The sequence below is a fragment of the Agelaius phoeniceus genome, chromosome 5 (genome assembly GCF_051311805.1).
Source record: "Agelaius phoeniceus isolate bAgePho1 chromosome 5, bAgePho1.hap1, whole genome shotgun sequence".
NCBI lineage: Eukaryota > Metazoa > Chordata > Aves > Passeriformes > Icteridae > Agelaius > Agelaius phoeniceus.
Window position 1 is genome coordinate 27,644,374 of NC_135269.1, and position 25,135 is coordinate 27,669,508.

At 35.8% G+C, this 25,135-nt stretch overlaps 1 protein-coding gene across 9 annotated transcripts in view; it reads left to right on the forward strand.

Moving 5' to 3' along the window:
* The window catches only part of ANKS1B (ankyrin repeat and sterile alpha motif domain containing 1B), a 408,217-nt gene that overhangs the window by 175,563 nt on the left and 207,519 nt on the right, over window positions 1-25,135 (forward strand). For all 9 annotated transcript variants that reach the window (XM_077178718.1, XM_077178715.1, XM_077178724.1 and 6 more), the window contains 2 exons: window positions 19,450-20,030; window positions 21,945-22,017. In XM_077178718.1, coding sequence (XP_077034833.1) covers window positions 19,450-20,030; window positions 21,945-22,017 — 654 coding nt within the window. The remainder of the gene's footprint in view (window positions 1-19,449; window positions 20,031-21,944; window positions 22,018-25,135) is intronic.

Here is a 25,135-nt window from a genome sequence, read left to right on the forward strand (position 1 = left end):
CCAGAAGAGAGAGACCTGAAAATAAAAAAGCAATCCTCTGGTAATATAAATGTCTTTTTCTCCCCTCAATCCAATGGCAAATAGATGGTATTCAGTAAAGAAACAGCTTGGAAGATAGTTTAATAGTCTTTAACGCTAATAATAGTAGTAAAAGTGGAAAAATATCTGGGTCTTAAACATGTATTTTTTGTTAATTATTTCTCATACCACTTACAGATGCCATTATTGTCTCCATTTCACAGTATTTCTGTGTTGTACAATGAATGTGTGATAACCCAGCAATTCAGGAAATAGAAACAATTAACCTGTAGACCTATGTGAGGACCTGTTAGTCCTGAGAGAGCACATGAAACAGACAAAATTATATTGACATAGAAGGCTGTATCTTGCATCTGGGCTTCTATTTTTGCATTACATTATATTCAGAGTTAGAGAAAGCATTTCCCACAGCTGTGCAGCATTGCTTATCAATGTCCTTACCTTGGTAGGAAAACTAGATAAGAAGTGTGAGAAAGCATAGGGATTGAGTCAGTTTCTGGAAAGATGGAATGTGTAGGAGAGGAGGAGGCAGATGATTTGGTTTGGGGTCATGACTTGGAGCAATGAGAAAAGGCTTCATGGCACAGGGTTGACACCCTGTTTTGGAGGCTGGAGCTATGCAGTGGGAAGATTAAGAATGGTGTTTTAAATGGAAGTTTCACAGCTGGATTGATAGAGTTTCAACTCTCATATTTTCTAAGGTTAATTCTCACAACAGAGGCAGGTATAAAATCCCAAGGGATGTTACTTTTCGTATGGAATTAAATTCTGTAGGTTACTCAGATGACCTTAAATCATATCAGGCTCTAGGCAGTAAGCTCAATGACAGCCTAGTTACCAAGAAAGTTTCTTGAAAATGTCTTTTCTCAAAAAATACCACATTTTTTTTTAGAAAACTCTATGATCAGTGCTCATCTCTGTCATCATTAATGAGCCAGCCGCAGCTTCTGAAATAAGGTTATATTTGCAGAGGTTATTTGGAGATTTTTGTGAGGGTTTTCTTGCCAGCATTAAAGCATGTGAATGCAGTTTTTATTACCCAAAAAAATGGTAATGAATAGAAGTCTAAAAGTTAGATGGGCTGAGTGGGAAAGATCATAAAAGGACAAGGTATTTAATTGAACCTGGAATTCATGACAACATTGGAGACTCCTGATGCAGTTTTTCTCCTTATTTTTCTGTGTAGCCTTGCGCAGTAAATAAATGTTTTAAGTGAACACCATATTTCTAGCTTCCCTTCCAATATAGAATGACTTTCAAAGACCCTAGAGATCCTGTTTGTCTTAAACAGAGCAAAATACTAAATTGTCTGACATACCAGTCCTCTCAGTGAGAATACTGGATACCATCTGCCTCTGATTTAAATCCAATGTATCATACTGTGTGAAAAATCACATTTTGCAAAATAATATTTAATCATTCAAATCTTATAAATATTTTAAATTCATTTTGTTGGAGTTAAACCATAACCATTTTCTTTTGAAGTATGTGTGCCTAGGAGTAACACATCATTATTATACCCAGAGTGCTTTATAAAACATCCTCCAATTTTTCAATTTATTATATATATAATAAATCTATGTATACTCTGTAGTTAAATTTGTTTCCACATGCATTCAGTTTCTTTCATATTAAAAATGATTCCTACAAACATTAGAGAAGTATAAAACCACAGTAAAAGAGTTTTTAAAGGACTTCTGAAAAACTCAGGGTTTATGGTGAAGTGTGACAAACATCTTAAAAGATGCTGATAATACTTAGGTTTCCTATAGTGCTGTTTTCCTTAGCAGGTCGTAAAGCCCTTTAGAAGGATTGATGTTATTGCAGATGAGGAAATTCAGGAAAACTAATACTAAAGTGATTTTCAAAATTCGCCTGGTAAACAACTGAAAATGCTAGGAGTGGCTCGTGAGTTGCAATATAGCAGATTTTAGTTTGGACTACAGTGGTTTTTTTCTTTATTCTGTTCTGCTTTAAGTAGAAAGTCTTCCATTTAGAAAAATACCTTTTAATGATTTGTAACATTGTTCTTGTGAACAGTTAAAAATAAAGAGGTTGGTATTTTTAAAGATATCTGTGCATGATAGGCAAATTGAGTCAAAGCCTAATTCCCTTAGTCTTTCCTGGCAGCCCTGGTATTTTACCTAAATTGTTGAGAATATTTCTGCAAAACAGACAATTGTGCCATCTTTAAACTGCCTCCAGCTTGAGAAGGTATTGAAGTGCAGCATAACATGGGCTAATTTGCTCAGGGTGGGAGCAAGCTTCACAGCCTATTCAATGCACCAAAATGATATTGCAAGGTTTCTGTAACCAAGTAGGGTATTTTCAAAACTTTCTTGCTGTGTACAAAACATTGTAGCTATTGTCAGTGCCGTGTGGTCACATCTCATGTCTCTTTAAGGTGTTGTGGTTTTTTTTTCCTTCCTGATGACCTTTCCTCTTTGCCCCCTTGTGATTCAGTCTCACTGATCAGAGAACTTAATGCAAGCAAAGGTATTTAAGTTACATTAAAGTGATTTCTGTGGATTTTCTGTAGGCCATTAAACAAGACAGTTCTGAAATGTTCATATTGCAGAGTTTGTTTCTAGTGTACACTTGCATTGATACTTGGAGCAGACAGGTATTTAACAGAATTTCAATGCATGTTCTTATTTCCTTCAAATTAATTTTAACTTCTTAGATTTTTTTTCTGGCAGTTAGAGCATCTTTCAGACCCGAAGCAAATTTGCCATTAAACCACATAATGAATACATTTTCTATGTTTCATAAATAAAGTCTATTTATTCTCTTTTGTATCTAGAAGGAGTTGTGTAGAAGCTTATGTCCCCTTAGTAGAAGGGAAACTACCACATCAGATATTTTGTATATAAATTTATATTTGGAAGGGGCAATTTCTTAATGTAATACTCTCAGTGAACAGCTGGTACACAGTAAATTTTATATAATCACAGCTGTCCTCAGTGATTTTTATGACTCAGCCTGAGTTTGATACTAAGACTAGAAGCTTAAATTATGTTCAATTTTTGTTCCTTCATACGTCAAAAAAATTTTACTTCAGAACTAAATGAAAAATATCCTAATCTCCTGATTTATGTGATTCTTGACAGTCTGTAAAATCCTAATAAATACTTGAGGTCTTTCAAGAAAATCAATTCCTCTCTAGTGGCTTATATAAAAATCAAGTTTCTTTCTCTATATGTAAAATCTTTATTCTAGTTTTGATTTAGTAGGTCTCTAATGTTCTGCTGTGAAAAAATATCAACACAAAATGGCTTCATATTGGTGAATGTGGTTGAATCAGTATTATTATTATTATTACTCAGCTAGTCTGTGTCGCATGTGCAAAACCATCCTCCAATAAGCACCCTTGCATTCCCACATTGTGAAGAAAAAACAGTTGTTACCTTGAAAATACTTTTTAATTAGAAGAGTGGAAATTTGCCATGATGGCAGATTTATGAAAAAAAAAAAAAAATTACCATGTACTTACTGACAGATCTGCAGTATTCCCACTGAAATTGTGGGAAGGTAATTTCTTTTGTAAGAAGATGAAAAGCTTTGGGGTGGAGACAGGATTATGAGCAGCAAAGGCTTGGAGGCCAGTGGAGATGTAGCGGTGTGGCCGATGACACTGCCAGCTGTGTCACGGGAGTGGGATGTGAGAGATGATCTACCACAGCTAAAAAATTGTTCTTGGTGTCTCTAGAATCACAGCTGTCAATTAAGTGCTCCTGATGCCGTTGAGAGTTCCCCAGGAAAGGCTCTGTGTGCCATCCTTATGTTAGTATGCTTTAGTGGGGTTGAGGGTGTCTAAGGGATGAGAGTCACACCTAGCACTCAGTTATGGGTAGTGCCTCCAAGCCAATCATGGTGTTTATACGTGAAATCGAGGAAGAAGTCTCTCTCATTCACACGTTTAATTTAAGAGCATGTGGGAGCCTAATTGTATTAACTGGCTTTGAAGTTGTAGAGGAAGCAGAACGATAGCAATCTCATGCATAACACCTCCAAACTTTTCTTGTGCTCTATCATCAACATTTGATCTGCATATTAGCAGTGTTTCTGTTTTCTGAAGAATGCAGTTGATAGGCTACATAATTTCCTAACTCATCAAATAAACTTTTTGTCAAAAAGCTGAAAGATGTAGTGAAAAGGCTGAAATTCATCCTAAGATTTTGTAATATTCTTTAAAGCGATAGAACCCAATGACTTTTTTACCTGCTTAAGCTATTTTCCTTTTTTCCCTCCGTCCCAGTCTGTTTCTTAGGTGTACAATCTCCATGAATATGTTTGTAATCCCATGAGGATTTAGAATGCAACTTTACATTTTTAGGTTATGGCTCTCTCTCTAAAGTTAGCAGAAGGAAAAGTACATTCTGTGTGTGTGTGTATTGGTAGCTTCCAATTTACAATACCTGTGATGGTAAATACAAGTCTATGTAGAAATGGGCATGCGTGTTTGAGATTTTTAATTTTTGTTTTGAAAGAAAGGCATAGGTTCATGAAACAGGCTAAAAATACTTTCAGTATTCTGTTCCCTCTCTTTGACCCCTTCTATCTTCTTTTCACTTGTCTGGTTGAGCTCTGCCTCCTCTGCCCTTAGTTTTTCTTATTTTGTTGGAATTCTTCCAAAGTGGTGACTTCTCCTTGTGTTAGTCCAGGAATCTGGTATGGTCTTGGTACCTACTTCCACCGTGCCAGAAGCCAAAACTTCCATCTTTGAGCTTTGTACTCTTTCATTGGGATTGGGATGTAGGTTCTTTGTTTTCAAATTGTTTTGGAAAATTACATTGACTGAAGAAAACACTTGTGACACCAAACATTTATCTCTTTCACCTGAGGCCCAGGAATACACTAATCCTCCTTCAGGAGTCAAAACATGTGCCATATATAAGACTTGCACACCAAAGAAATAAGTATATAAGGACTGAGAAAGTGTCTGATGATGCTGCAAAATTTCTGCCTTCATGACTGAAGGCTATCTTTGCTTAGCAATAGCCTTGGCTTTACAACCTGGTTTACAACTCAGAACAGCATGGCTAAGCTTCCCACATGACATAGCTGAAAGGATTGCTGAGTGAATGTGGAATATGCTAAGAAACTCACTGTGGCATAGCTAAACATGTGAGGAAGCTTTAATTATAAAGAAAAAAAAGACATCTGTCAAAATTAAGTTATCAAAAAAAAACCCCATCTAAAATGAATAACTAAAAGGTATTTGGGGTTATTCTGTTTCTTTTAATTGAGTCAATATACAGTTTTTCAAAGGTGCTTTAGCTACTGTAAATTTCTCCTCGATTTTGTCTTAAGTTTTCCCATGATTGTGATGTGATACTGAGAAAATTATTATGACTTAGTCCAGAAATTGTCAATGACAAATCTATAGGTTTAAATAAAGTAGAAAAATAAAATGTAATACAGAAAATAATGTCATTGTTATTTGGGTAAGCAAAGTTGCATTTAAATATGATTGACTTCAGGCAAGGTGTACAGTAAAAATAAAAACTCTGTGCAATTCTCTTCATGTATAAAGAATCAGGAAACTAAGTAGTATCCACTCAACAAATACTTGAAAACCTCAGCTTCTACCTGGGAAGTAATTTAGAGTTGATGTGGCTGTGATAATACAGGCAAGGAACATAGAAAAAGTGAAAGACAGAGAAGTCTAATTTCAGTATTTTGATCAAAGGAGTTTCTTGACAGGAGAGACAGATGCAGCAGGAAGACTGAAAGCCCTTGTCAAGTAGTGCAGTTCTGGTGAGAGCTCCCTGGAACTATTAATATATATATAACCATATAGAACTATTAATATGTATCTCTCTAGATGTATAATTAATATTCACCCTTGACTTCTGCTTCTGTTTTTCCCTACTCTCACTCTCTTGCTTACTCTTCTAGAATATTTTTAATCTTTCTGGTATGGTAGCTCTTCTTTTAAGTTTTCTCTTTTTTTTTCTTGGTTTCTTTTTCATGTATCTTCAAGCAGCCTTTTTGTATATTCTATATAGGAATACAATGTAAAATAGAAATAAAGTGAGTTTGTAGGAGCTTTGCTTTTTTAAAATACTTCAACAAACACTAATTTGTTAAAGAAATATCCCATGATTAAAACTGAAATCTGATCTCCATATTTAGTGTCTCAGTGTCAGATGTATTCAGGGGAGGTGAACCTTATTATTCTATGCTCTTATGTGCAGGGCAAATGGAAACGGCACTTTCTGACCCTAAATTCATTATTTTGTGTTACTAACTGTTGTGTTTTCCTAAAAGGCATTGTACCACGCCTGAAGAAGAAAGGCCAGCACTGCCTTAAGCTCTGGTCCACTTTAATCAGCTGGGAACTTTTTCCTGATGCCTAATTTTAAAATTTGTAGAACAGTTTGTGTTGTGAGGCACCTTTAAAGGTCATCCAGTTGGGCACTTGTGCCATGTGCTTGGGACATCTACTAGATAGATGAAAACCCCATCCAGACTGGCCTCAAATGTTTTTAGCAATGAGGCATCCACCACCTCTCTGGGAAACCTGTTCTAGTGTTTCACCACCGCCATTGTAAAAAACTATTTCTTTATATCTAGTCTGAATATGCCTTCTTTTAGTTGAAAACCATTACCCCTGACCTATTGCTACAGGTTGTACTAAAAATTCTGTCCCCATCTTTCTTCTAATCCCCATTTAGTTACTGAAAGGCCACAATAATGTCTTCACTCAGTCTTCTCAAGGCTAAACAGCCCAACTTTCTCAGCCTGTCTTCATGGGAGAGGCGGTCCACCTCTGATCATTTTTGGGGCCCTCCTCTGCACCCACTCCAACCGGTCCATGCTTTTCCTATACTGAGACTCCAGAGCTGGATCCAGGTAGGGTTTCACCAAAGTGGAGCAGACAGGAAAAATCACCTCCACACCATAGACCTCTCACATCTTGGTGTGTAGCAGTACTTCCATCCCCACAATGAAGATGAAATGTTTTTACTTTCTATGATTCAGGCTCTCTAACTGCCAAGATACATTAAGAACCCATACCACAAAGCTCAGAATTCTTACTTTCCCACAGGAGTTCTTACAGGATTAGCACTCTGCCACCCTTCACCTGAGGACTGTAAAGTAAAATCATACAAGTGTGATGGTCTTCCTTTATTAATAGTCTTCCTCAACTAATTGACTTCAGAAACTGGCAAAAAGAATCAGACCTTAGAAATGACTGACTTATTCTGAATCTTTGTCTTTGCTGTGATAAACATTTCTGTGTTGGCTCCAGTAGAAAGTGTGGTTTACCTGATGTAGAAGAAAAATGCCATTTTTAAGAAGCAGGCAGTTATTTTGATTGAAACTTCTGTACTTCTCTGTGATGATTACTGCATGTCTTGGGATTCTATCAAATGACAATCTGAATTGAAATTCAGATTGATTAGAGAATTTGAAAGCAATTACAAATGACAGACTTTTAGGCTTCATATTAATAGACTAACTGTTGGTGAACTTTAGTCAAGTTTCACTTTCACAAATTTGCTTTTAAACTTCACTGATCAACGTTCATATCGGTGGAGTTAATTTTGGTTTGAAAACACATAGTATATCCTCATATATGTGTAGATGGTTTTTGTTTTTTAAAATTTGTCCAAGTTATGCTTGGAAGAAAGAAAGCTGTTTTAAAAGAAAAAAAAAAAAAATATATATATATATATGTCTCTTTCCTCTGTGTAGATTATTCTTTGTTTACCAGTACTGTAGCTGTCTCAATTCCTTTGAATTCTGGCCCACCATGTATTCTCTGAGCAAAGAAGATTTTAACAGCTTAGTGCCTTCTTTTCCATCTTAAAGACTTGAAGAAAATTCGGTTATCTGTTAACTGGGCTAGAAAGAGGCCAGTATCCATGTCCCATTTGGTAGATGACTCCCTGTTCAATTAAGAACCGCTGTTATTCCCCTTGGAAATACCTAATGCATGTAATTTATTCCTGCCACTGTCATCAGCCCTCTTTCATTTAGGTTGGTGCAGATAGGAGGAATAATTAACTAACTTAATGTGAAATGCTAAAAACACTATAAAATTCAAGGCAACCTATTCCAGGTGTGACCATCTTTGCTTTATTTTACTGTGCTTCATTATAGGTGGTTCCATAAAAATGCTTTCAGGAAACAAGCATTGTCTAAAGATTTGACATTTTGTCTTTGTGTCTTCATGAGATTTTTGCAGCTAATTAAAAAAAAAACAAAACAAAACAAAAAAAAAAACCAACACAAAAACAACAACCAAAAAAAAAAAAAAAACCAACAAAACACAAAACCATAAAATCACATTGCACATTCAAAAAAGTCCTTTTTGAGAACAGTTGTAATTTGGAAGCCTAATCAAGAGTTTCTTGTTTTACTATCTGTGGTCATCAGAATGGCTTCTTTCTTTCCTCCTGTTCTCTCTCTGCCTTCCTTTCATCTCTCTCTTTCCTATTCTTACAAGAAAAAGGTGTGTGCCCACTTTTAATAAGAAAAATGATTAAATTTTTTTCATGGTAATTTCTTGTTATTTTAACAATAAAATTTAGAAAAAGAAATAATCTGCAGATTTTTTTTCTGGTATATCTTGGAGTGCTATCTCATATCTTGAGTTGCTAGTCATGCTTGTTTGCTTTTAGAGAGTAAAAGTGACTTGTTTTAAGTTTCTCGGGAGACCATGATTGTCTGATTTCCAGTTTATTCCAAATGAAGAATGTGCTAATTAAAACAATCAAAATATTGTTTCTGCAATAATTTGTTACTTATGATTGACATAACAGACTACTTCTGCACTCTCATTTCTCATGGGTATGTTTCTCATGGGTAAATTAGATAACTGGCTATATCTCGTCACCTTGCTTTTTACAAGGAACCTCCCTGTTAATGGAGAGTCTTCCCATCTACATATTCATAAAACAAGATCTCAGTGATCTGTTGTCTCCTCAGGTGAAATGTAAGCACATTTGCTTAAATAGCAAAAATACATAAGTGATAGAAGGATCAGATCTGCCTGGTTTGAGGACTTAGTTCAAAGGTAAATAAAATTATTGATGCTGCCAAGTGTAGCATAAATAAATTAGAGCACAATTAAGCAATAATAAAATTCTACATCTGCCTTGCTTCAGATGTATCTGGAGCAAGGCCCTAAAGAACTTGTCACCACCTGTCTTGAAGCATTGTGGATGAGAAGTAAATAACTCATGGTCAAAAAAGGTGTTTTCTAAATCTAAAGTATCTAATTACATAAGAAGTTTTATTTACTTATTAAAGATGTGCCAATGACTGGATGAGGTTATTTGGTAAAGAAGAGTTTTCTACCATCTATTATTCCTGGTATTCTGATCAGACTGTTAGCTGAACAGAATCTGGACTATAGATTATGGGACTAGAATGGTATCATTCCCACAAATACTAGTCTATATTCTGATCCCATGGACTGAGTTTCTGTTTTCCTATTTACAGTTTCTGGACTCTTAAACAAACATATATATATATATATATATATTTCTACTAGTCTGGAGGATGTTTTTTGAAAGCTGTACCATTATAGTGCTTTTAGCTTGATAAATTAGTCTTCTTTATTAGACCTTGCTAATGTTTATTAATGTACATTATTATCCCTAGTTAAGAAAATATTATTTTTAATAGGTGTACCATATTTGAAAAGCAGGGCTATTTGGTGCCTTTGGGGGATATCTGCCTTTGTGTTTCAGAGAGAACAGTTGACCCTTCTTTGCAGAGAATATCATCCTTTCATGGATGGCAGAGTTCAGTGAAAGTAGCTGGAGGTGTGACCAGCACCTCTGTATCATTGCACTTCTTTCATAGAATGTCCCCAGGTATGGCTTCAGCAGAAGGGTTTGTGTGAGAACTTTTAATCCAGCTCAAGCAAAATAAACCAGGTGAATTCAAATAGCCTGCCCAAAGTGGGGCAGCTGATTAGCCCTCTAAGCCATTCTTACACTCAGCTCTGGCCCTGGAGCTGCTCGGTGATACCCTCTGTTTGAAGAGCAGTGGGGTGAGTGGTAATCTATTCTGTTGCTGCAGCTATTCAGTAGGTGAAACTCTGTCCTCTAACTCCTATATGATCCTAAATGAAGGTAAATTATCCAGAGTTTCTATGTGTAGCATTTGTGTTGCGTGACTTTCCAGTTTGTTGTGTAAGAGGGGTTTTAATTACGTTAAATTATGCCTCTCAGTCTGTGGGAGCTTCTGTCCTGCAACTAGCTGATGAATCATACAGTTTTTCATGATAATATTTTTGTTTATTTGGTTGTATTTGTATAGTAAGAGAGCTCTGTAAAGTGTCATTTGTGGGGGAGCATGAAAGTTTGTAATTGTCTTCCAAAACTACTCACCGCTCTTCCATGTCTAAGCAACTGTAGTCTAATGGTCGTTCTTCCTTTAACTGTATCTAAATTGAGATGTGCTTTTCTGCATCCTAGGAGCTTAATAAAAGCTACACATTGACTGCTAACTATGCTACTCCCCTAGCAGTAATAGTTGATTTAAAGCAGGTTAATTTCATGTTCCAAATGCACATATGTTTCCAAAATATCATAACCTGATTTTTGGCACCGACTTGGTGTCAGCCAGCCTTTCATGCTCTGTGGCACTCAGGTGTTCTGGACTCTTAACTTGATAGCTATTTTGGTAGAAGTATCAATAATCATTACTTAAAATAGTAACAAGTTTTCAGTTCCTATATAAAGTAAGTATATGTAAGTCATCTGAAATGGAGTATATGCACACATGAAATTATTTATTCTACTATAAAGGATTCTTTGAGATGTATTGTCTACGTCTACCCTCAGTACTCCTTCTCTGCTAGCATTTGATCTCTAAGAAACAATTCTAGTGCCAAACCAGGTGTCTAGACCAACTTGGATACTAGAAATACTGTTTCTGAGCTCTTGCTGCTTCACCAGAAAGACAAAGGTTTCCAAGTTGTGTGTCACACCCGTCAGCCTTTGCAGTCACTTTGGATACCGTGTAGTGTCTGAAATGGCCATGTGTGTCTGCGTTTAGCCACTTGAATCTTTGCTCTTTGTTTCACATCTTCTTCTAAGCATCCTGTGTGTAATACTACTTTTTAAAGTAAATACAGTTACCTGTGAAAAGTAAACAACTTTTAGAGATATTAAATATGCCTAGAAAGTTATTATTCTCAGATAAATTATTTTGCACATTATTGTGTCAATTATTTTAAGATCATTTATGTTTCGTAAATACTTTTCAAAAGAATTTAAATGGCTATCCTGTCACATTTGCAACCCCCAAATAAATCATTTGGAGCAGTTAATTTGGTTTTATTCTCTCATTTTCCCTAGTCAGTATTTATAACTACAAAATGTGGTAAGCTGCAAGCTTGCTAAAAGACTATGATTTTTAGTGATTAGTTTCAATACCGTCACATGTAAGCAATTATATAAAATTTCAGTGAATGGTCCACATAGAGCTTAAAATCTGAATGTAATTTTCCATGACTGTATATGTACCTATATCTAGAACTGAAATTCCATTCTACAGCCAGGGATATTTTCTATACATTCTTAATTTTTGTACACTTTTTTGTCCCTACAACCTAACAGATTTAGCAAAAACTGGGGTAGGGCACCTTTATTTTACATTATTTCTTATGAAAGCACCAATTCCGTTCCTTCTGGATTTGAAACATAAGTTGAAAAAGAGCACAGATGATCTTGTACATGGAATGAGGAAAGAGACAAGCTGAAATATCTTAAAAACTCTGCTCTGGTCAGAAATATATTCTATATTGAGGTTAGAAAAGAAAAACGTATGGTCAGTGCAAATGGCAAAACATACACTTTCTTTGCTTTCTGGTCTTGTCTCATGCTGGGGGAAACTGAGTTGTTGCTAGGGCAAATAATTCCTTTTAAACAAAATTGTTGTGCAGTGTCTCCTTTTAGAAACATTATTTTGAGAATCATCCACTATTTCTTACGGTTTCTTTTGCCTTGTATGTTGTAAGTTTTTTTCCCACTTGGTGGAGGAATTTGTCATTCCTTCTTTGCATGTGATGTGTGAAATACCAGGAGTGGAACATGTAACAGGGTTTTTTTACAGTCTTCAACCAAAGGATACGATTTCAAGAGCTCATCTATCACACTGATATTACTTTGCACTGATTTTAGTTATTAAGTGTACCGAGATTTCCTCTTGTATTACTCTGCCCTGCTGTACTATATTGTCAAATTAACATGTACTTTCTGAGCACAGCCACAACCCACTCAACTGCTTTCTGCTGAAAAAAGAGATCCCCACAGAATTTCTCAGTGTGATTATATGTGATCTCTCTGCAGAATTACATTTTACATCCATTGCCATTCACCTCTCAGAATTTCTTATGAAAGATTCACTAAAAGTTACAGACAGACTGAGAGGATTTCTTTTTGCTTTTGCTGCATTGCAAAGCTGAAGCGTTCCAGCAGAATTTTAGCTTGAATGTGAATGTTGAATTTGTCCAGCATTTCACCTGAGGGATGTTGACCATTATTTTATCAGTCTGATATGTTTAGTCCATAAAAATGTTAGCATGTTATTTTTCTGAAGAATCCTTATTTTGATGTGCAGGCATAAGGCAGAATTTTGTGCTGTAAAATGTGACGGTTCATGAGAGCCTGTCTGTCTTTAAGATGTCTAGGAACCAAGCCTTATATAGTCACATAGAAAGAAATCCTCATGGAAACGGCATTATGGAGGTGGCAGCTGCAGCTCTTTATTTTTGTCTGTGTTGAATTTTGCAGTAAAAGGTTAACCCTTTATGTGATTATGAAAATTACATTTATGTCCTCCTCAAATACAGAATATACATGTATCAGAAAAACCTGAAGATGTACAGAAGAGACAAAGCAGCTCAATAAGAGCTAAAATTAACTCTCTTGGTACCATAGTACACTGCTATTACTGAAAATTTGGGCAAGGACTATATTTAGGCATTATAATGTGGTTGGAATTAGCAGTAATAACTGCCTAATATCCTTCCTCACCCAAAGCTTTTTTCTTTGTTAGATACTGGCAAGCAATGTTCAGGAAACTCCGTATCTTTCCCTGAAAATCTTTCTCATCTTTTCATTTCCTGATGGGTCATAGGGAAACGATGAAGGTAGAGACAGTGAAGCAGTAAAACCCCTCGCTACAGAGTCAAGTGCAGACTGTAATGCTAAGGGGTGAATTGGCAGTTTTGAAGCTTATGAGAGCAAACTCCCAACCCACAGAAACACTCACTCTAATTTCTAAGGGAATGGTTTTGAGAAGCTGGCAGTGTTGGAACCTGGGCACAGAGCCTGGAGACCATCAACAGCAACCTTGCCAACCACTTTTTTCTGGTTTCTCCAGATTTAGGAATAACCAGAAGAAGAAACTGCAGTCTGGCTGGACACTATTGCTCCTCTTCTGTGTTGTTGCTGGTGACAGTAGAAGCCCACAGTCTTCACCACTTCCTTAGTAATCTTGTTGTATCCATTGCAAGGTCCACTGTACCTTGCTATAACTTTGACTTGAGTGAGAAAACATTGTTCTGCCTCATCTAAGATATCTGCTGCCATCAAAGAGCTGCAGCTTGCTCAGAGCACAACGTTTTTTGCTGTGTGAAATAAAGCCTTCCTGAATATTGCTACTTCTGTTTTTAAATACTATGAATTTTCTTGATCTTATACCTTTTCTTGCTGATCATCCCCTTTTATATCGCTTTGGCAATACAACTCATATCCTCACTACTGAGGGTATTCTAGTGCTTGCAAAGAAATCTTTACTATGTAAATATGCTTACCCATCCTTCTATAAGAGGGTACTTTCCAAATATTGCTCAGTCCTGACTGTTGGTTTTAGCAATCAACTGAATGTGGGGAAAAGGGAGTTGAGAATACATTTTTGGGCAGATATTACACATGTGCAAAGTGTGATGCTAAAAACATCTTTCTGGATCAAATGAAAACAGAAGCTGAATAGAATAATCATGTCACAATACAGTTGTTACCATAGCTATAGAACAATTTTCTAGTGGATTTTTATTTTACATTAGAAATATTGTGCCATGGCAACAGCAATGCCTGTTAAAGATCTGACTCTGTCATTATAATTTATCTATTACAGCTCTTTTCATTAGTGTTATTAACAACTGTTAGTCTCCTGAATGTACTTTAGTTAGGAACATGGAATCTCTTGAGATACAAATATGAATAAGACAATTTCCAATTTTACATGAATGCAAAACTCACAGTATTCAGTATGCTTCTGGTTTTCTTAATGTGTTCTGCAGTCTTGGAGTCAGAATCAGGAAAAAATATCTGAGTTTGATGAAGCATCTGTAAATTATAACTCTCGAATACTGGAAGTGAGAAATGGTATTCCATGGAGTTCTATATATGTACCACGAGCAACTGTGCTGGGGTGCATCACTGTGAAAATAAATAGCTGATTGAATTGCAATCTGCTGCCTAAATACCAGTTTGGTTGTATATAAACTGGTGATAATAGCAATATGTATCTGTGGCTTTGAGATTATGGCACAACTGAATTTATTTGTGGTTCCAAATGTAAATGTTTTCCTTGTAACACAGCTATGGCAGTATCACAGTGATTTTCAGAAGTAATTCTCAGATGGATAAGCTGTACGTGCACTTGTAATAACACTAAAGTTCTGTAGAAATGACATCTGTTTATGTTTTGGTATTATGATACTATTTACAAGTAAAAAGATAAAGTGGTAAGAAAAGCAGTATCTGGTAAGGAAGCAAGATCTCTTTCTGTTGGCGTTTTTTTTTAATTACAAAAATAAATGTACTTGCAAAAAGAAAAAAAAAATACTTATAAGCTGAATGCTTCTCTCCATTGGGATTGAGTCCAAGAGCTTGAACTTCTCATGTTCTCTTGTGTCCTCACCCTCTTTCCTAAAGTTTCTTCTCATAAAGCTTACTCAAACTTCTGGGAGAAGAAAAAGCAGTTAAGTTGGTTGAAATAATAATAATAATAATAATAAATAAAATTAAGAAATAATAAGTGGTTTAATAGCATGGGTATTTTTCAATATCACAGCAATATTCAAGACAAGAATTATTTTATATGTTTAAAACCAGAAAATAATGTATAAAATATCGCATTTTTGCATTGCTACTAAGCCTCAGGAGAAATATTTATTTCAGTATAATTTCTCTTGAAGTTTATGACAGAAATATGCAGCAAATAAAAAAAATATCTCAGAGATGGGTAATTATTAAAAGCAAGGATTTAAATTTTTTTAAATAAAGTTTCCTATTTTAGCAAGGGCATAGTAGTGGTATTATTCTGTGTAAAGCTTTTCATTATTTAAGTTCTTGAGATGGAGATCTTGGATATTCCCATGAACAATGAATCTGCATTTTTAGATAATGGTGCAGTTTGAAGAGCTTATTTCACATCTCACATTTCAGGTCTTAGGTCAACAAATACTGACTTGGAATAAGACAGAAAAGCATACTCTAGGAAATTATTTTACGATTATCTGTTGTATGGTTTATTTTTTCCTTCTGTGATTTCTTTAGAACACGACAGGGAGTGATAGACTACTGTACTATTTAGAGCAGTGCTATAGTCCATCTCTGTGCTCTCCTTATTTGCTCAGCATAAAAGTATTAAATATTAACTGCCTTAGGAAACTAAAATAATAATGCAAGTCAGTATTCAAAGAGCATTAACCTTAACAGTTATCAGTTCAAAAGGCAGAATATTCAGAATTATAATTGGTTCACTAAACTGTTGGATATCTGGAGGATTTCTAGTCCATCCTCCTCTTTGGAGCAGGACTGTCATCGTGAGATCAGACATGTCTTTTCCTAACCAGGTTTTGAAACCATCCAGGGATGCAGATGGCACCACTCTGCATAGCCTGCTTTAGGGCTGCAGTGCAGCATGCAGTGCTCCCTGCTCCTTAACCTTCGTCATGACCACATGGATTTTTTTTTTCCTGACAGCCCCAGTCTTTTTTGTTGCCTAGTATAGATGTGGTTTGCACTGCTCAAAATCATGGGGTGTAGAAGGTATAGCTATAAGATCTTTGTTTACATTGCCACATAATTAACAAAGCTCTTATTAAAAGTATCTTTAATAAAAGTCTCCCTGTATCTGCCTGGGCTTTTTTTACTCTGGTCAAGACAGACCAAAGGTTACCCAAGTAGCCATTAATCATATTCCTTGGGTTTTGAATTACGAATTTGACACATTAGGGGGTCTGATTTTTTTGATCTACTGAAATGAATAGTGACCATGCTTCAAAAGTATTCTGTGTTTAAAAATGTTTAATACTCTGAACAAGGAAAATCTTGAGGAATCTCAAATCAGATGCCTAAACATTTTTGCATTTTCAGCATTATATCCTTGTGTTATCTCCCATTTTTCAAATTAGCATAATATCACATTACAGTCTTACCTTGGAAGGATATGTGAGTTCGTATCTGTGAACTTCTTAGATAGTGGACATCATAAAAATATGAGAAGCTGTTAAAGAAGTTGATATTCGAAGAATTTAGATACTGTGCAGTAAATAGGTAATAGGACCACTCTTATATAAATCCCTGGAGATATTTAAAAGGTGTGAAGATGTGACACTTAGGGACATGGATTGGTGGTGGTGGTAGACTAGGCAGTACTGGTTTAACAGTTGGACTTGATGATCTTAGAGGCCTTTTCCAAACTTACCAGTTCTATGATTCTATGGAAATGTTGAGGTGTTCTTCTTCATTGAGCAACTTCATTCTCAACATTAAGTGAAATAGGGTATTTTTGAAAACTAGTACTGATCTTATAAAAAGTGGAATAGACTACTTGCTAACACATAAGAAGACTAATGTGTGCTCAAGCAACCTTTGTTTTAATTTTTCCTGACTTCCTTAAAGTATTTGTGTGGGTATTTTAAAGATGAAAGTTATACCTAAAGTAGAATATATATACTTATGTGTGCATAATACAGTAAGAGTTGTGAAAGATCAAGCTGAAAAAGGCTCATACAATATATTTGGGGTCTTTGCTGCTGCATCAACTATCAAAACAACCAAGAATTAATGTTTTGATATGCTCTCACTGTAACACTGCTGGAAAGACACACACACACACACGCTTTGTAGTGATCAGTATATATATTTACTGACCTCAGGGGAATGGGAGTTCTCAGTAAAAATGTACTTTGTTTACAGAAATAAATTGATGAAAGTCAGAGCATCAGATGCCACTGGTGCTTGGCAGTCTGTACTCTTAAACTGTTTGGGTTTTGCCAGTCTTTGGCCAATACTGAATAGACCCACCTAGACAGTGCCCAGGCACAGTGCAAGTTATAACTGAGACCAGAGACTATTCCCAGTAATTATTTGGATGGACCAGCTCTGTCATGAGAAGGAGAGTTTAACTTAAAGGACATGAACCTAGTAATTCCTTCAGATCCTCATAGCTGTTGGCCAATACTATTTAGTAAAATAGATGTAAAATAGATGTAAAGCTACTAGTGGAATTCTTGCAATCCAGGTTCCGTAAGCTTCTGTTTTTCTTGATTTATTGCCTCCTGGTTTACTTTGTCCTGACAAAAATATTTATTTCTTCAATGAGTTCAATACACAGCTATGAGATACCTGTCTGGAACATCAAAATAGGATTCAGTTCATGGCAGATATATCAGGAAGGTATCTGGACACAAACTGAATGCTGTCTCCCATAAGTCACTGGCAGTGTAGTTAGCACAGTTAACAGAGTACAGAGTGTTATAGGTTCCACTCATTTTATTAATCTGATCTCTGACTATGGTGGGAGCTAACATGCTTCTTACCCATGTAGAAAAATTATGTGTCTTAATCTGGAGCAGAATCTCAGCTACTGAGTTTTTCATGTAAAGGAAAAGCACCAAAGCCACTAATTTTTTGCATAATTTATTCCTCATTTTGAATTCACCTTCAAAATTGCAGACATATGTATAAATCAGCAACTTTCAGAAATCAAAGAGAGAATGCCCCATGTCCTCCTTTTCCCCTGAAATTTCCCCTAAACCAAATTTTTCTAGGTATATTGATCCCTTAAGCTCTGTCATGTCCTACATTTAACCTTTCTCCATAACACCTCACATCCTTTTGGTTGCAAAATGTCTGAAGTGTATATTCTAATAGGTTGTTTCTCAAAGAAGAAATGTGTATTTTCTTAGGTTCTTAAAATTTTATCAAATATAGAAAAACATTTAATTTTATATTTTTAAGCTGCTGACTAGTAAGAGTTGATGAAGTTTTGAAGTACACACCAAAATCTTTCTTTTTATTCTTTTTAAAGTCAAGCACTTCTTTCTTTTAGAAAGGATATTTTGAGATTTGATTGGGGTTTTTTTTTGCCAGCAGATATTTTAGTTAATTGGAGAAAACTGCTCAATATCTTTGCACATTATGTCATGATGCTATGCTCAATTCCTTGTGGTAGCTACTGCTGTGCTCATAATCCCACCGTTAGAGTCCATCTAGAATATACAAATTCTAGAAGGAATGAGATGAATTATTTATCTTTAAGAAAGTAGTTATAGAGATGTGACCATTAGTAGGGACAGAGTTATTCTGAGTAGAACATGCTGACTTAATGCCATGTTAGTGGAGTGGTGTTAAGCACACCAACACCTTAAGTGAGGCAGCTCAGACCTCCATTTTTCCCCCCCCCCAGGTCTTTCAGCAACAAGCATAAAAAAGAGTTATAAAATTTTAATAATCCACTCTAAACCTTGCCAAAGTAGTGCATTTTTCTGTGGTTGTTTTTTGTGTTTATGTATGTGCTAAGTTACATATTAAGTGTGGTTGAAAAGACTTGATTTTGTGTTCTTTTTTCCCAATGGTTACTATTACTATTCTCAAAAGTTCCCGAAAACAAAAACAGCACTCAAATCTATTCCTTAGAGACTGTCAGTAAAAAGGCATCATAGTGTAAATTCCCTATTATTATAATGGCTATAAAAAGAAAAATTACTAAGAATATTCGTGACAATAATGATTCTTCATGTATTTTACCACCTACAAACTACCTACCTAATTCATCATACTAAACTATATAATTTTTGCACATTTCAGCTCAATAGCAAACTAAAAGAGACATCATCAAGCTGATGGAATAGCAATGGCCTATTTTATCTTATGAATTTGTTTTTTCATGGAGTTTTATTTATAGCACTGAGCATTGTTGGCTGTTCTTCTACCAGCAAATATTTTAGTCAGGATAAAATAGTCATATTTAAGATTTTTTTAAAGAGAATAATAAATCAGTTTATGGCATAGTTGTCTTTTGTTTTTTTACATAAGAATGTACCAAGCAGCATTAAAAAGTAATTTTGAGGGGAGTAAGGATTTTTTTTTGTTTGCAGTATTTTATCACCCTTTTATGTTTACAAGTACTCTCTCATTTCAGAGCAACGTAGCCAGGGTGAAACATCCACTGAAAGTGAGCTTCCTGAAGGACACCCCGCTGAGCAGTTTGCAGGTTTACTTCATGGATCATCACCTGCATGTGACCCACCTGAAAATCCACTGCAGCTGTACAGCAAAGTAAACCTGTGCAGTGGGCCACTGGAGAAAAGCATTTTGAGCAAGAGCGCAGCGCAGCAGATACAGCTACGGAAAGAGAGCAGCTCTGATCCTCCTGTTAAGAAAAAAAAGCCACCAATTGTAAACAGAACCATATTTCATACTAAGAATAAACCAGCAGAAAATCATACCCTGGTTGGTGCACCAAGGATCAGTGAACAATGGGTTATTACCACTGGGGGATTTGTGGAGCGAGCGTGCACGCTGGGCAGAATACGATCTTTACCAAAGACCTTGCTGGAAATGCATTTGTGCAAAAATGTTTCAAAATCCGATTCTAATCTTATCACCCATCCACCAAATGATAAAAAAGCAAGAAGCAATTGGAGTGAACCCACGCCAAAGCCACAGTGCTCCAAGGGGAATTCGGAGAGAACACCTTCCTTCACGTCAGAGTGGGAAGAAGTAAGTTTTTTTTCATTTTTTAAGTACTGTGGTCTTGTGAAGACACTGTTATTGTTTTCAGTTTCAGAGACAAAATAAAAAGTGAATATTCCACACTGCAAACCTCAGAGTGAATGTCACAGTGTACTTCATGAGAGTTCAACAGCTAGCACAAAATGCAAAGCATTTCTGTTCAAATGCTGCCCACTCAATAAAGTCTATTGTTTCCCTAGTGAATGAAGTTAACCAGAAGTAACTCTGCAATTTTTGTGGCACTGAAATTATTGTCTGCTAAAGCCCTCACCGCTGACAATATTAGTATTGGTAAAATCCTTAGTAAGTGTGCCTTTTGTTTACATATTTGCTAATTATTTCCACCATGGCAGTGCCCATTAGCAAGAGCCAGGAGAAAATGGCAGCAACAGAGAGTTGATTGGGCATTCTACAAACCCTCCTTATGTATCATATCCTCTAACTAGTGTGTAGCCTATGTGCAAAATGCTTGGCACATACATGGCTGCTGTGTGAATTGGGAATAGTCTTATAGCAGCAATGAATTCAGAACTACTAACAGAAATTTCCACACTGAATTTGTAGTGCACATGCTTGCTCATATGAGAGGTTTTTATTTTAGGTTTAGAATTCAATTTAAATTAATTTTTAGATACCATATGTTTAACTTTTTTCCCTGTGCTGAATTTCAAGAATGTAAATGGTTCTTCATAGACACAGAAGTACCCATCTCAGTGAAGTAAATTAAGAGTTTGAAATGTTTGGATTTTTGCTGTTCCTACAGAGAAGTGAGAATTTCTCTTTAGAACTACTACAGTGGGAAAATTCATCTATCTCCAGGGTGCTATTGTGTTCAGAAAGAACCCCAAGTTTGATTATGTGGTTGGTTATTTTTCTAGGAAAACGTTTCAAGCTAACCTAAGTGTCTGATTTGTTAGGACATTGAAAGTCACTTTTGTAAGGGAAATACTCTCTCGGTGAAGATGTACTAAGGATATCAGGTTTTGATCTTTACTACTTGGATATGTTATTATAAAATCCTGATTAGAATTAGGCCCAGGTTGGCCTTTCTACATGGTCATCAAGGTTTGATCTTAAAAGTAAAAAAGTGCCATATATATATATATATATATATATATATATATATACATATATATATCTATATATGTATGTTTAAAGTATGAATGCTCAATCTGCAGATTCTGTCAATTTCCAGACTTTCTTCTGTCACCAGTGACTAATATATACTTTTCCTAATATTAAGCTTAGTAAGGAGTGTTTGTCTATCTTCTTAGTCCACAGCAACCTTTTGATTCACTTTTTGGTTTGTCCTGTTCTTACAGAAAATAAAATAGATACAGTGGTTTTGACCTAGTAAGTTCAATGACGCATGTGAGCAAGTTTTGGGATCAGGGCAGTGTTGTTTCACAGAGAATGTTGTTCTGTTTTATGTGGGGACACAACTATGTTTCATACTTATTCAGTGCCCTTGGGGCAGATGGAAAGAAAAGGGGGCTAGGAAATTCTCTGGAAATATTAATTGAACAATTGATCTAATTGTGTGTATTTGAAATACTTTGGAACATACAAAATATTTTTTATTCATTAATATTACTGCTTAAATAAATCACTAGTGGTCATATCTAGATGACCAGAGTCATCAGTATGTAAGGAACTCTACCATGGAAAAAGATATACTAATCCTAAGCCTTAGTTTTTGCTAACATACAAAATTGCAAATCAAATTGCAGTCTCCAAATCAAAGTGGAGGAATTAATTGTCTACCTTTGATTTATGCATTTTTACATTTTTAATTTTTTTTTCCTAATGAGGGTAATAATGCCATAAATCTATGCATGAAAAACTAAAATAAAATACTGAAGATGGGATCCCACAAATTTTTCACTGTTCTCTCTTTTGTAGATTGATAAAATCATGAGTTCAATAGATGCTGGAATTAATACTGGACTGGGGGAGATGAAAGATCATGCTACAAGTAAGGAAAAACAAGCAACTATTGTTTAATTTTGATGTAATTGTCCATAGGGAAAATGTGGATAAGACATTGCTAAGTAACCCACTGTGTTGAAATAATTTGTAGATATTTGAATAACCATGAACAGAATCTATGTTGTTTACTGTTAGAGATGCATTAGGCCCAGTGTCCTGGAGCTGTTGCTTTAAATAGCATATTGGAGTCATTAATGTTGTTTTGAAATCTTACCAGAAAAAATACTCCATTAATGTCTTTGTATTGAAGCCTTTCTTCTAGGGGGGTATTTTACAATCTTTTTCAGATGAGGTTTTGTATGGAATGATGGAACTCTAGTATATATAATCCATTTACTGCCAACACTTTTTTAAGTATTGCATTATATAATGCTGCTTCGAAGAAATATTTGACAGGGCTGAAAATGTTGCTGACAGACAGTGACTGGTGTTAGCAATGATGTGAAAATTTGAAAACCTCTGCTACTAAGAACCCTAAGTCATGCTTAGCCTGTTGGTCTGTCAGCATAAACCTGTGCAACTGTGCTGATAAGAATTTTTAAAGCATTTTATTATGTCTTCTCCCTAACTCATGGAGGGAAAACTGCCTTGCATGTCCAAATAATTTAGTCCTCAGGCAAAGCTGTGTTACTCAGCTGTACTGGTACATCCCTGCTAAAAATTGCGTTGGGTTTATATATAGGGCAGGATGTTATGTACCTTATCACTTAAAATTGGGAAAAGGATATATTTGAACAATGGTCCATTTCATATAACATATATACAGGATGAAACTGTGTCTTATCAATTAAATATAATTGACACAGCTATTTTAACAGTAGCTCACAGTGAAAAGGGGATCTAGGATAAAGAGAAAATAACTGATTTGAATGCAAATATAATTGCAGATAAAACAAGCAAACTCAGCTTATTTTTTTTCTAAAAAAGAGTAAGGGGCAATATCATGAGAAATGGTAGGCATGTTGTTCTGGCAGTCTGTTCTTTGTGCAACTTGCAACGTTGGAAAACAGAATTGTCCATAGACAACCTCCACATTAGGAGACAGTGAATAATTTCTGAAGATATTATAAATAATTCAGGATTTTCTGTGTCTTATATTTTATCATGGTAATTGTACTGGGTCTGCTGGAGATGGAGTTATCTTTCCAACAGCAGCCTTCACAGTTCTTTGCATGGGTACCTAGAAAGGTGTTCACCTGTCAAACACCCTGGTGCTCACCCAGCACCAAGGCTGCCTCCCCAACATTCCCCCCTCGCCAGTGGGAAGAGGGTGGGCAAGACCTTGGGAGAGAAAATATCCAAGACAGCTGACTCAAGCTGCAAAGGAATGTTTCACACCATACAGGGCTGGACAGCAATAAAAGCTAAGAAAAAGGAGGGGGAGGCTGGATATCACCTCCTAATAGGAAGTAGAGAATAAATATTTTGTTTTCCTTTGGTTTCACACAGACCTTTTCTTTTGTTGTATTAAACTGCCTTTATCTTGACCCAAGGGGTGTTTTTCTGTCTTATTCTCTCCTGTGCCCTGTCCTGCTCAGGGCAGTGATGGAATGGCTTGCTGGGCACCTGGCATCCAGCCAGAGTCAGCTTCCCACAGCAGCACACAGGCACCAAAGGCAAAATTGGATGTAGGGTAAGAAGCTGCAGAGCAAGTAAAAGAAGCCATGAAAGGGAGACAATAGCAACAGTACATATTTGAAAATTTCCATATTTTGGTGATGTGTAAATACTACTCTGTCTGTTCCCATGACTGACCACTGCTTTTCATTTATTACTTTTTTAAGATCAGAAAATACCTTACGACTCTTGTCATCAGCCATTTTGTACTTCTACTGCATACCTTTTGTTTCTTGACATAGAAATATGGCATTTGGGGTTTCAACCCTTGCAGATGGCAGAAGATCTACTCTTTGCTTCTTTTCCCAGACACTGCTCAATGTCCAGTGTGGACATTGAGTCCTTACTTACTTTCTATTCAGTGTGCAGCTTTCTAAACACAAACTTCTTTTTTTTCTTTCCTGTCAACTTCTTCACAGTCTTTAGCTAGTTTAGGATGATAATTTGATTTTGCTCTTAATTAAGACATCAAGTTATGATCAATCGAAGTACAGCTATCTTTCCTTAAATTTTATCAATTTTGCTTTATATGCAGCTTGCAATAACGACATGTCTTTCTACTATAGACCTGAATATATGCAGCTTCACATGTATGTCTTCCACTTTTCATTCCTTTTGGCCATTTCCAGATTTAGTCAAACACAATTTAGGCAGCAAAGCAAAGGGAACTATTACTGAATCAAATGAATTGCATGCATCAAACGTGTTATGTGGGATTCACATTCTCGGAACCTGAGAGAAGCAATGAGAGAAGCAGAGAAAAGAATGATCAAAACAATTCTTATCTCATTTGCTGCACCTGTGTTGTGCCAAAGTAGAATGCAATATGGAGATTGTTTACCCAGAGTGGTGGTGTTTTGTTTCCTTGGCCTATCAGGGCCAAGTGTGTGTTCAGACTGTCAGTCAGCAGACAGTCACAAGATTTTGTTGAGTGCTTGTGCAGTTTCAGTTTAAATGTAGTATAATGTAGTGTAATATAGTATGGAATAATAGATTATAATATAATAATTAATTAGCCTTCTAATATCAATAGAGTCAGATGCATTATTTCTCCCTGTAACGGGGGTCACCTTGATTTACTATAATGTTATACTTCAAGTACATTATTTTTTATTGCATAATAACCAAGTAATAGATTATCCAGGAGGAAATAAGGAGTTCTTACTTCTCACTGCTAGCAGGCTTCTCCTTAAACATAGCATAATCAAAGGTAACGATCTGGCCTATGCTTAGGAATAAAAATTAAGTAGTATGGTATCACATAATATAATTTTGAAATACTTCATCATTTTATGTATAAATATGAGGGATTTTAGTTTTTACTTGAATATATGTCGAAAAAGCTTATCCGTAAAGCTTAAAAATAATATTTTTATGTTCAGAGTGTGTAAGTCAAAGAAACTTCCACTGTTGAACTGTAAGCATCTGGATCATTGTGCGCTGTATTCAAGCAACTTCACTTGCCTAATAACTTTTTAGCAAGCAAC